General features: G+C 46.9%; 2 protein-coding genes across 2 annotated transcripts; both read right to left on the reverse strand.

The window, feature by feature from the left end:
- Positions 1-4298: 4298 nt before the first annotated feature.
- On the reverse strand, positions 4299-5452 carry LOC111597473 (enoyl-CoA delta isomerase 2, mitochondrial). Its single transcript, XM_023312221.2, has 3 exons — positions 5332-5452; positions 4841-5278; positions 4299-4787 (listed from the first exon to the last, which is right to left on the reverse strand). Exons 2-3 carry the CDS (start codon positions 5231-5233, stop codon positions 4398-4400), a joined length of 783 nt encoding a protein of 260 aa, XP_023167989.2. The 5' UTR covers positions 5234-5278; positions 5332-5452; the 3' UTR covers positions 4299-4397.
- Positions 5453-5703: 251 nt separating this feature from the next.
- LOC111597469 (centrosomal protein cep290) lies at positions 5704-12971 on the reverse strand. The gene is made up of 13 exons (XM_023312218.2): positions 12203-12971; positions 11973-12146; positions 11499-11912; positions 10857-11443; positions 10561-10799; positions 9431-10495; positions 9219-9372; positions 8330-9016; positions 7641-8267; positions 7452-7587; positions 6359-7386; positions 5982-6300; positions 5704-5924 (listed from the first exon to the last, which is right to left on the reverse strand). Exons 1-13 carry the CDS (start codon positions 12494-12496, stop codon positions 5742-5744), a joined length of 5907 nt encoding a protein of 1968 aa, XP_023167986.2. The 5' UTR covers positions 12497-12971; the 3' UTR covers positions 5704-5741.
- Positions 12972-13257: the final 286 nt, after the last annotated feature.

Here is a 13257-nt window from a genome sequence, read left to right on the forward strand (position 1 = left end):
GAAAATAATACTGGCATTGATCAATAGATATACTGCAAAAAAATTGCTTTCATTCTATTTACACATTTTGTGTTAAAACTGCAGTACTCTGTATAAAGTGTATCACAAAATTATAAAATAAAAAAGTTTGGAAGCCGTCGCAGCGACGTCCCATACATATATCATGTGATATTTTTGGTACACCTGACACAAACGCAACTGAACCCCAAGCGAATTCAACCGTAAGCCGAGCACTCATCGACCGCTGAAACCCGAAGAGTCAGCACAAATTACATAAAATAAACACAACGAAAGATCGAGATCGAATATGTTCATGAAAACCTTAAAAAACCTGCCTATACATTAGTTTTCAACTGAAAGCAACAAAAGGCAAAGTAGATACATAACGAGCTCAATGTTAATAAATGAAATCAATTAACATTCATTCATGTTTAATGAATCAAAAATTCAATTCAATTTTTTAATCAATTAGCCGAGAAATTTATTTCAACTGATTTGTTTTTATGTTGGAATAAGAAAATATCAATTTAAAAGAATGTTCTTTATTGACTTCTTGATAAAGTCAAATATTAAATAGTAAAGTGTAAATAATTGATTAAATATTTCTTTGCCTCAAAAAGTTGAAAGTTAACAATGAATATTATTTATATATACAGACGTATGAAAAGTCATTGTTTACTTGAGTCCAATTTAAGAAGAATATTGATCAACAAAATATATATCGACCTGATTTTTATCATTTCAACAGAAGCCCAAATTAACATGTATTTTATTTGAATCAAGTTCTATGTTATGTTAGAGCCAAAACATACCTGAATAAATTGCAATTGATAAACAAAAAATACCTAACAGACACTATCGCAAATCGTTCATCATTGATGAAAATATAAAAATATAAATAGGGAACGACATTATCAGTTATCCGACACTATCGGAACAATTACCAAGTAAAAACGCTGCTTATCAGCTTGAATAATCAATTTGTGGCACTTACCCAGCGTTTCCTGTGGGGCTTGTGGGGTGGGCGTCTCCGTTTGAGGAGGTTGGACAGGCAGTTGCTGTTGCTGCTGCTGTTGCTCGATGCAAATTGTTGGCTGAGGCTGTGACTGAATGATATGATGTGAGGGAACGGCCTGAACCAGAATGGGCTGCGGTGGACCATCTGCTGGCAGTGTCCACGCAGCGGGCATGCCGCCAACTTGCGCAGCACCACATTCGGATAGTTCGTCGTCATACTGTTGAAAAAAATCCATGAAAATAACTACGTTATGCAGAACTGTAAGGTCGCTCACCTGTGGCACTGGCGCGGCTATGGGATGCATAGCCTGAAGAGGAGCCAGTTGTCCATCATCATAGACCTGCATAACGCCCATTTGCTGTTGTATCTCATGCATTTGCTGAGTATCGTACATGGGATAGTTGGGACTCAACATGCTAGACGTTTCGGGTGAGGTTAACGTGGAACTATTATGGTTAAGCTCATCGCCATTCGCATGTGCCATCTCCTGGTAATCTTCGGCATACATATGAGTTGGATGCCACATTTGCCGGTCATCAACTACACCGCCTTGCGGTTGACCACCATCGTCGGGCATGTACTGATATTCAGACGGTGGCAACAGTGGCTGGTAGAAATAGCCGCTCATGTAGTTGTACATAGGTGCGCCATTGTAGAATGGTATTGGAGATATATACAAAGGCGTGCTAGTGGCCGGATGTGGTGTAGCTCCCGCAGCTGGCGGCGCTTGTATTGGGCCATGGTGCGGCGCAAAATAGGTGCCCTGATAACCGCCATAAGCAGCGTACGGATGCGGAGCGTAGTAGGACACTGGCTGCAACTGTGCCTCTGGCGGCTGCTGTGCTACCATCTGATCCGGTTGTAATTGCATGGCGTTTGGTGCCGGGCTAGTCCCATCCGGTTGCAGCTGTTGTTGCTGCTGCGGCGGCAACTGCAGCTGCTGTTGCATGTGTCGCGGTCCGTGGTAGTCACTACGACGTTGGCCACCTCCGCCGCGTGTACGATCACGTCCACGACCGCGTCCTCCCATACCAGATCTAATGTGGCCATTCGGATTGCCCTGATGGTGCGGCATTGGTGCTAGCTGTTGCATTAACGGATTGCCCTGTAAAACAGTGAAATGAACATGCAACTCCATCGCATTTGTATTTATTTAAACTTACCTGCTCCTGCGGCAATTCGCCATGCGCACTCACATAATGGGTCGAAGCACCGCCTCCTGGCATGTAGGCAGTCTGAGGCCAGTTATGGAGATTCACATTGGCGGTCACATTGTTCACAAACACATTGCTGGACAAGGGTGGCGGCAACATCGCAGATGAATGGAACATAGGACCGTGTGCGCTTTGCGACATGTGCGGATGTTGCGCTGATCCATGAGCAGTGGGCATGTACAGAGTTTGGTGCTGCTGATTGTAGATTGTAGGTACAGCATTCAGTGCGTTGCCGTTGCCGTTGCCGTTGCTGTTGTTACTGTTATTGTTAGATGACGACACAATGCTGTTGTTGTTATTGTTAATGGGCGGCGGCTGTGGCGTCGTTGGTGTGGACACTGGCGTCGCCGCTGGTGGCGGTTGCTGTTGCTGCTGCGCAACCGGCTGCTGCGTTTGCTGCGCCATAATTGGAACGACTGCGCTACACTGGCACCGCAGTTGACAATGATGACGACTGTCGGTGCAATCGAGTTTGGTTTGGCGTTTCTGAACGTATCTCAGGATATGCACAGCACATGAACACGGCAAACGCCAAACATTGAAGTTTTTACTGCGAAACAACAAAAAAAACCAAAAGTTAACACAAACGAAGCGCCAAAATTTGAGGTTAAATTGAGATAGCAGCAAAACATCTGGCAACACCGCACAGCTGTGGGCCACAGAACCAAGAAAAAAATACAAAAAGGCAAATAAACAAAGAGAGCAAGTGCAAGAGAGAGCGAGAAAGAGAGTGTGGCCATACTGTACCGGGTGGGGTGACAGTCCCACTTACCCCTCCCCCACGGCCACAAGTGGCGTTCTGGTGTCAAAAATATATAATTCAAAACAATTTGATTTTGCATGTCCACGCTTAATGCCGGCTGGCCAAAAAAATTGATTGCTATCGTTTGACACACACACATGCAAACAAACAGGAACGAATGACACATGCACGTAAATACACACACACGCACACCTGTAAAACAGGCGGCGCACTACGTCATTCAACTGGACGAAAAAAATAAAATGTAACTGCAATCTAAAGACAACGCTTTCAATAAGTGAAGAAACTCTTAACTAATTCGAATAGACTGCGTAACTTAAGCATGTAAATGCACGCATTCCAATGTCCAATGGCGGCGTCAGCGACCGACCCAGCAAAGAGAACACCACGTTGACGGCGAAAGAGAGCGCGGCGGAATGTGCCGCAGGGACGGGTTGGGGGCAAACCGGGCGGGCGGACAAGAAAAGTGCGTTGCGGTGACTTACCTTTAATGGTTCGCCAATGGTAATTCAATTTTGTGGCAAATCTTTCATGTTTTTTGCGTGCGGGCGGCCCCTCAACAGTGCTGCGGGTGGCTGCTGCCAATGAATGATTCGTGTTTCAGATTCACTTGCCGCGGCACTCTTTTTTCCAAATGACACGACGAATTCTGCAAGCAACTTTTCCACTACGCTTTCCTGTCGCGTCGGCTCTGGTCTAATTAACACTGTTACTCTCTGCATGCGCCACCCGCACACGCACAATTATAAATATATGGAGTATACAATTTGTTACCGCTAGCACAAAGTTTTAATTATTATATTTGCATGTGCAACAAAAAAATTCTTTTATTTCGTTTCTTTTACTCGTGGTGACAGTGTGACCTGTTAAGCAACAGCATTTTTACAGCGAATAAACATTAACATTTACTCATTCTGTAAACTAACAGAGAATAACACACTGCAATTACTAACACTAAAAGCACTAATAATTTCTCATGACTAAAAGCCTAACTAAACTAAACTTTTTTACATTTTCAAATATTTCTATTAAGTTTCTAATTATCTAATTATAAAATTAAGTTGAATTTTAAATTAATATCTGCCAGTTGGCTTCAAACTGCCATTAGCTAGAGATGAATCTATCGATAACACAACTGTAGTATTGTAACAAAAAATGTACATGATAACGATACGACATACATAGCCCAAATTAATTGTTTTGTTTTATGTATATTATTAAAAGAAAATATTCTTTTATAAATTTGGCATTTCAGAAACAATTTGAAAGCCGTTCAGAGTGTGACCGTACCTATGTAAATCCACGACAAATTTTGCCGCAATTGCGTTACCTTCTAAATCAATGCAACATGTTTTTATTACTTTTTGTTGGGAAAATACCCAATAACAATTTAACTCTTAAATTAAAGCTTTGACTTGCGCTGGGCAAAATCAATGATAGCCTGTATGCACTCAGTGTCGTAGAACCGTTTTAGAAGTGCATCGCACTCTGCATCATTGGCACGAATAAGAAGTTCACGTAGTGGCAACTGGATCAAGCGCTTGCATTCCCGCATCGAGTTAGGAGGCAACTCGGCATATTCGCGAATCTTTGGCCACACCACAGAATCCAATTCATTTAACTTGAAGATACGCGATACGAAATTAAATTTGTATGCTTCCTGGGCACTCATTTCTTCGTTAAAGACTAGCATCTCTGTGGCCTTCGATCGACCCATGATCAATGGAAAGGTAAGGCTGGAGCAGGCCTCAGGCACAAGACCTAGTTTGCTAAATGGTGTTTGGAAGTAGGCCTGCAAGAAAGAGTAGTTGGTGCATAAAGGCTTTTAAGCAACCTGTTGCTTACCTCTTCGGCGCACCAAGCCACGTCGCTGAGTCCCACAATGGTGGAACCGATACCAATAGCCGGTCCATTCACCAGTGAGAAAATCAACTTGTTGCAATTGAGAAAGCTGCTGACCATAGCTTTGAATGTATCGTTGGTTTCTTTAAGGTAAGCGTCCATGTCATTTACATCGGTTTTCTGCGACAAGTCATTACCAGCCGTAAAGAAGTCCCCTGCTCCAGTAATCACGACGATTGAGACAGTTTCGTCCAGGTTGACAGCGCCCAGAGCACGGCTGAGCTCTTTGTATCCATTGAAATTGATGCAGTTTTTCTTTCGGGGATTATTGAATTTGATTACCAGAATCTTATTCTCTTTCTGTACAAGCAAATGCGTAAAACCTTCATAAAGCATTTTAGTTTCTATTTATGTATATGGTTCGCAGTGTGGAAATAAATTCTACAATATAAAGTAATTTAATTGCCTTTTTATTTACAGTATGATTAAGGTACCTCTTGTATTTCAGTATTTTCCACTTGTGCTCTGCAATGTTTTGTCGCGGCGGAGAGCGAAGTCCACATTTATGAACTTCTCTCTGTTATGCCGCAGCCAATTACAATGGTCTACACGTAAATTAGGTGAGATTGACTGCATGCTATTCACAAAGAGCAAAGCTGAGTCCACCTTAGGCAAATTGTTACAGTCCGGCAACACCAGAAGAATATGAATTTAAAAGCGGCTTATCTTAATCGATTGCCTGGTGTGACCAATGTGAATCTTTAAAGTCACCGATTAGCTTAAAATAAATAGAATTTTTCAGTACGGCAACGCCATAAAAAAGAACTGTTTGAATTTGAAATATTTTTTACTAGCATTTACCGCCGTTTTTCAGTTTTGTACAAAATTTGACTTAAAACTAGATCTATTCGCTAATTTCATCAATAACGGGTACATTTTGCAGCTCTGAACATTTGCGCTTCCAAACAGCGATCTGCTCTCTAAGCACCTTCTCCTTGGCAGCAGCACGAGTCAGCAAAACTTTTGCCTTTTGCAATAGTTGTGTCTTTTTCATAAGCTGTTCCTTAATGTACTCCAGTTCCTCATCCTAAATATGTGGGTATATATAAATCCAGCTTGCTTTCATATTGTTCTAATATATTACCTTCCCATCACTACTGCGCTGCCTAAGTTCCTGCTGCAGTGCACTAATTTTCTCCAAAGCATTCGAATGCAGCTGCTGGAGTCGAGCTAGTTCAGCAGATGGAGACAGTGAGTCAGTGGAACCACGTGACTCAGTGGAGTTGCGACCATCTTTGAGGAACTTGTTCTCCGAACGCAGTTTTTCCACCAAATTGCGCAAAGAAATAATTGTGTGCTCTGCGGATTGGCCCTGATGTGTGTTGACCTTTAGTCCACTGCACTTGCACAACTCACGGCGTGACTCGGTGCGCGCCATTTCCTCCTTGAGTGCAAGGATATAACTGAAACAGAAATGGCATTAGTCAATAGATTTCAGCAGGATTAAGGCGCTTCACTTACTCCTCCAAATGCTTGATACGCTTTTGTAATCGGTCGGTTTTGTCACCCTGTCGCAGTAAATCTGAATCCAACTGCAATTGCAAATTGCGCGCTTCAAGGCGTATGTTCTGAGCCTCCACTGCTTGACACCGTTCCTGCAGCTTCTCCAGTTCTGTGGTCAACGCATTGCTGCCACGCCCCTCCAACTCCATGGCGATGATCTTCCGCTGCTGCATCTCAATACGTGCCTTCAATGCCTCTATCAACTCCGACTGCCCTTGCTCATAGAAACTGTGGTGACCAGAATTCGGCTGGGATTGATTGTGAGCCGGCGAGCTGCACTCACTGCTTGGCCCCGTATACGTTTCCGGACTCTCAGACGGGGAAGGTGTAAACTTTGCGGCGCTCACATGATGCAGATTCGGACAGGAGGGAGCACGACAACATTTTAAAGTGTTATGGGCATTGACATTTGTAGTCGTCGCAGTGCCTCCGCCTGATGCTGCCTTGCCCACCTTCGACTCGAGCAAGTGCTTGTCCTTTTCGAGTCGAGCTATTGTTGTGCGTGCCGCCTGGAGCAGAGTGCGAGTCTTGTCCAGCGCCAACTCCGTCTCGTCCAACTTGCTCTTGAACTTATCGGCCTGCTGTTGCCATCGCTTTTGCTTCTCCCAAAGACCCACCTCGTTGGCGCTGCGCGTGCGCTTGGCTTCCAAAAGCGTCTGTTGCCGCTGCAGCTGCGCCCGCGACTCGTCCAGATCCAGCTCCAGTTGCTGTATACGCTTCTGCAGATTCTCATTCTTCACACGAGCGTTCAATTCCGTTTTGATGGACACCACCGGACGCTTGAGCAGCTGCTGACGCAGCGACTGGCTCAAGTCCCGCGCCTGCTTTTCGCGCTGCGTGACATTGGCCAGCTGGCGACGCAGTGCCTCCATTTGGGTGTGATAGATCTTGTTGGTGGCCTCCATGCGATTCAGGTCGGCGGCCAGTTTGGCTATCTGCTCAGCAGAATAGTTGGAAGTGTCGTTAATGTAACGCTGTTGATCGTCCTGTTGGAAAACGATAAAAGCATTAAGTGAATCGCCCGATTCAAAATATTTCAAATAATACAGACATGGAAGTTTTTAAGTGTGTCCATGAGATCGCGAATGTGCTTGTCCTTTTCTTCTAGGAAGCCGCGTAGCTGCTCTAGCTCAGGACAGCTGCTGCTACTTTCCATGCATTTCTCGCGATCCTGGCAGAGCTTCAATCTAGTAAGTAATTTATTATAATTAAATATTGTTATTTCTAATAATAATCTTACTTTTCCCGCAGTATTTCGACTTCTTCTTCACGTGTCACCAGATTATGTTCGCAGTAGCTCAGTTTGTCCTTGAGTTCCTTGATTTGCTTGTGCAGTGTGGGCAGCTCCTTTAGCTCTTCGGTATCCTGTTTCTCCTGCTCGCCGGCTGCTTCGTCTGCAAGCACAGCGTCCACATCCGCCTCCGCTTGTTCCTGCTGCTGTGTGCCTCTATCGACGGAGTCATGTTCAAACAGTTCCTCAATCCTCTCATCCGTCAGCTCGTTGAGGGAACTCTCAGTTGCCTGGACATCTGTCTGCACGGGCAACTTGTGCAGGTCCAATTTGGCTTTCAGATCTAGCACTTCCAGATCTTTGGTCTTAATGTTGAAGTTCAAATTGTTAACCGTTGCCTTGAGAGTCTCATTCTCTGCTGTTTGCTTCGTGAGCAGCTGCTGACACTGTTCCCTCTCCGTTTGCAGAAGATCCTGAAACTTTTGAATGGACTGATCCTTCTCCAGCAGCAAAGTGTGAAATGATAAGATGGTCTTCTCCACCACGCCGCTATGATGACTATCCGACTCACTGCAGGCATTGCTGGTCTCCAACTGCTTGCCCAGCTCCTCAATACGTTTGTTTGCTACTTGCAGCCTGCCGCAAGAGGTAAGTACTGCCTTAGCATATGCATTTTATTACTTGTTATTACTACTTACTCTGCCCGCACTTGTTGCAGCTCTTCATCCTGCGTCGTTTGCACACCTTGATGCTGCTGCTGCTGCTGTTGCTTCTGCTGCTGATGTCGATTGCTGCCATTTGTTTGAACAGCTGTCTCAAGCAGCTGCTTGGTCGGGTTTTCTGTTTGCGTCGTGGAGTCATGGTTAGATAGTCGCCTTTTTGGCGACCCAATTGGCGACGATTGTCTGTCAATGAGCTGTGCGGTGCGTCGCATAGCAGGCACAGGCACAGGCGCTGCCGCCTCCGTATTGGTGGCCACATCAACGAAAGTGGTTGCTTTTGGCTCCGCGAACAGCGCCTCAATCGTCTGCCAATGCTCCGACTCTGCAGCATGTTGCAAACGTAGCTCACTCAATTCCTGCTGAAGCTCCGACTGCCTGGCCTGCAGACTATCACAGCGCTGCTCCAGCAACCTGGACTGTGTCTCCGATTTGATAAGCTTGATCAAATGCTGCGAGTTTTCCTCGTTGGTGGACAGCTTTTCCTGCACCACTTGCACTACATGCTCAACCAGCGCAGCACTGTCAGCAGATTGCTCCACGTGCTGCTGCTCCATTATACGTTGATTCAGCTTCTGATAAGAGAACACGAAATTGTTCAGGAAGATCAGGGGTGTAAATTTGGCATATTTCTCCTTGAGGGTAAACAGCGAACGCTGCAGAAATCTGTAAGCAAAAAGTAAAGCAATTAAAGCAGCCCACATCTTGTGCTATATATATTTATCTAATCAGAAAACAAGTTTATCGGACCTTTAACGGAGCAACTATTGACTCCGTAGAGGAGCTAGTCACATGGGAAGGTATCTAACTAAGGCTTACAGAGCCTGGCGCACTCGACCTGTGAAGCTATAAACAGAGAGGGACTTACTTCTGCTTAACGTCGCTATTGTTTCTTTCCAGTTGGAAGTCCTGTTGCATCTGACTCGCCAGACACTGCGCTGCCTGCAGCTGGGTACTCAAGTTATCAACGTCCTGTTGCAAGTGCTTTCGCTCCGATTCCAAGCGAGCGGTTTCCGCTTTAGCTGAAGCAATTTTAGAATGAGATCAACTTAAACTTAAATTTCCGCCAGCTTTACCCACCTTTGTCCAAATCGCGTTGCATCTTGGCTAGCAGCAGCTTGTCAGTGGAACTGCTCTGTAGATCCGCCACCAGATGACGCAGGCTGATCTGATTATCCGTAATTTCGTTAAGCAGTTTCTGCTGCGACTGGATCTGGCCGTTGGCCACCTGCAGCAGACCCTCTAGCTGTTTGTTCTCGCGCTGCAATTCCGCCTGCTGGGTCATCCAAGTGTCCAGCGTTTGCCGCTGCTTCTCGAATTCCGCAGCAGTCATATAGTCCAGCTGGTAATTGTCAGCAATGATGCCGTAGTCCGCACAGATTTCAGGTATCTTCAGTTCACCCATTAACTGTTCCATGGTCTGCGCTAGCTGCATGCTGAGCGTGGCATTCCGCTGCTCTAACAGCAGTCGTTCCTCCGTAGTGCAGTGCTGCCTGAGCTGCGCTGCGGCGAGCTGGTCGCACTTGGCAGCCAGCTCCGACTTGAGCAGCTCCAATTGCTTTTGCAGATTGGCCGTGCTCTCAATGTGGCGCAGCTCCTGCTGCTTCTGCGCCGACAGCAGTTGATCATAATCCTCGCGCATGTAGGCATATGAGCTCTTCTGTTCAAGTAGCTGCTTCTCCAAGCCAATCTGTTGCTCGTGCAGTTCTTGGGTGTATCGCATCAGCTCATTGCCATCTGCGGACATGTGCAGGCGCAGCTCATCATAATGCTTGCGAAGAATTGTAAGCTCCGCTAGATCTGCTGTGCCTGGCCTGGGCTGCTCCTGCTCCAGCTCCGTGATGACGGGCAACTGCAATCCTTCGACTACGTCAGTGGGTGTGGTTGGTCGCGTGGCTGAATCAACGGCCATGACGGCTGGCTGCTCCTCCTGCATTTCGGATATATCTCGCAAACTGTGCACGGAGGACAACTCCCCAGTCTCAGAATCGCTGATATTGTGATGCAGGAGCTGGCACAACGCCTCCTCCCGGGCCTTCAGCTCCTGCAGCTGGCCATGCAGTTGTGGAATGCCCGCACCGCTGGGCAGCGCTTCAATGAGACGCCGCAGCAGCTCCGAATCTATGGTGATGTGCTCCGAAGTAGCTACAAGAGATTTACAATTATTTCAAGAAGAAAGATGATACCTTGACTCTGGACAGGTAACCCACCATCGTATTCCCGCAGCTTCTCCAGAATCTCGTACATGCCCATGCGCAGAGCTTCGTTCTCTGCGAGGACGTCCTCGTATTTGGTCTGCAGCTCGGAGCTGGCGGCACCGTCGCCTTGCCCGCGACGTGGCGAACTCTCTAGCGGGGCACTCGGAGGCAGCTCGCCAATTTCACTGGGTTGATGCATAGACTCATCCAATCTCTGGGGCTCACCGTTCTGCAACTCGAGCAGCTTGCGTCTATAAATTACTAGCTTGAGCGCATGGACTTGGAGCTAATGATCTCTGCATACTTACCTCAGCTCGCACTTATCCAGCTTTAACTGGAGTCGCAGCTCCTCCGAGGTGCGCAGCTTGAGCGTTAGCCTCTCGATTTGCTTGTCCTTGTTGCGTTGCTTGGCACGCACATGCTTGGAGAGCACAACAACATCGTCGGGTATTTTGAGCCGTCGACGCAGCACAGAGTTCTCCTGCTCCAGCTCGTTCATGGCGTTGAGCTCCTGCGTATAGTTGCGCAGTTGCTTGTCCCGCTCTGCTAGCTTCTGCTCGAGGCCCGAGCAGCGCCGCAGTGCCGACACGAGGCCGTCCTCGCCACGTTTATACGCCTCCAGAGCATTCAGAGCGTGCAGTGCCTGCTTGGCCTTGAGCACGTTGTCCTGCTCGGTGCTGTCGAGCAGCTCGGAGAGCTGCTGCGACCGGGCATTGGCGACGCGCAGACGCTCCTCGATCAGCTTGCAGCACGCGTTGGGCTGCTGAGGATTCTTCTTGCTCTCGTGTTGCACGCATAACTGATTCATTACCTTGGTGGAGCTAACCATCTCCTCCGACATCGATTTCAGCTTGCTTTCTAGATCTTCAATCCGTTTTTCACGCAACTCAAGCAGCTGGAATATCAAATTGCGTTAGCTTCAGCTGAGAGCGTCAAATTCGGTCACTCACATGTCGCAGATTAGTTTCCTCTTCCTGCCGAGGACTCTGCTTACTGCTGGATGTGGATTCCAATGTACTTTGACCTGATGTCATCTGCTCTATTCTCTTACGGCACTCCTGCAGTTCTTTGTCCTTTTGATCCAGCAGCTGCCTCCAGTTGACCACTTGACTTTCATACTTATCCAGAAATTGACGCATTTCCAGATCCTGCTTTTCGCGCTCATCCTCAAGAAAAGTGACGTTGCCCTCCAGGCGAGCGATTTCTAAGCTCTGCTGCTGCTCCCGCTGCATTACGGACTTCCGCTCCTGCTCCACTTTCGTAATGTCTTGCGAGATCTGCTGCAGATTGGACCTAATCTGCTGCAGCTCCTGCTCATGCAGCACTATGGTCTTCGATTGGGCGATGTTCTGATTTTGCAGGGTCTGCAATAGAAACCACTTGGTAATAGAAAATACTTTAGCTAGGAGGAGTAAGCGTCATACATCGATTTCCCGCAGAAGACGTTTGATATGTTTGTTCTTCGTCTCGATGTTGTGCAGCAGATGCTCCTGTTTATCCAACTCGGAAAGCGGATCCGATGAGTCCTTGTCACTGGCGTCGGCTTGCTGGGCTGCCTGCCGCAGCTGTTCCTGCTGCTGCTTGATCTCCGCACCCAACTTACGGTTGAAGAGAGATGTATTTCTGATCAGCTTGAGAGTGGATAACAACTTACCTCCTTGACCTTGAGCTTAAGGCCATCACGTTCATTCTCTAGCTTCTGCACCATGCGCTTCAGCTTCTCGTTCTCATCCTGCAGGCGTCGCTCGCTGCTCTTCTCAAACTTCTGTGCCAGTTGTCCCTTGTACTCCAACACGGCTAGTGTCAGCTCCAACGTTTTGCGCAGCGACTTCTTGGGCAGCTCCTCTATCGAGTCAGCCAGCTCCAGTAGCGTCTCGTATAGCTCATGCTTTTGTCGCGAAGTGAATTCGCGAAACCTTCGCACAGATACAGTTTCCGGTATCTCCATGCTGGCTCATGCCTGAATCTGAATCGCGTCCCGTTCAACTTGCGTGCGATTTGGCGGCTCGTTGCGTTCTGAGCAAAAGAAAATTTTCTGATTTGCCACAAAGTGCTCAAAGTGCTCGCTTTTCATTTTCCAAGTTTTATTTGCTTGGGCCGAGTCGTTGTCATGACAGCTCGGTCGAAACACACCAGCTATGCCACTGGCTTCGGCTTTAGCTTTGGCTCTGAGCCTCGGGGGTTGCTAACTGACTCACGTGCTGAAACGGAAACGTTTGTTTTTGTTGGCATTTTGTTTTGCTACCAGCTTCGGTTGCTCTACACATCTCCACATGTACATATGTGTGCATAAAGTTTTTGACAGGATAATTGCTCCTGCAAATACAAATGGGCATTGCCCCGCTTGGGGCCGTCGTGGCTATAAACAATTGCAGGTAACCAGGAAAGTGTTAATTGGCAAAGTGTCAGTGTCAGTGTCAGTGTGCAAGCAAATCGTGAATTGAAAAAGCATTTCTAACTGTAAACTTATAGTCCTGACATTTGCTTCGTTCTTCCTCTGCCACGCCACGCTTTTTATGCGCTCTCTCCCTCTCTCTTTCTGTATGACAGGTCGTTGAGTTGGCGTAACAATTGCTGTACAGTTGTCAGATTTACATTTGTCCATTCCTATAATTGAAACTAATGGCAAGCGACTTCGGTTACCCCCAATTTGTGGATTCCCGCCCTATGTGAACAGTCGCAGTTGCCCGCAAAGCCCAAAAATGAATT

Source organism: Drosophila hydei, unplaced genomic scaffold (genome assembly GCF_003285905.1).
Source record: "Drosophila hydei strain 15085-1641.00,03,60 unplaced genomic scaffold, DhydRS2 tig00000001-arrow-pilon, whole genome shotgun sequence".
In the NCBI taxonomy this organism is placed as follows: domain Eukaryota; kingdom Metazoa; phylum Arthropoda; class Insecta; order Diptera; family Drosophilidae; genus Drosophila; species Drosophila hydei.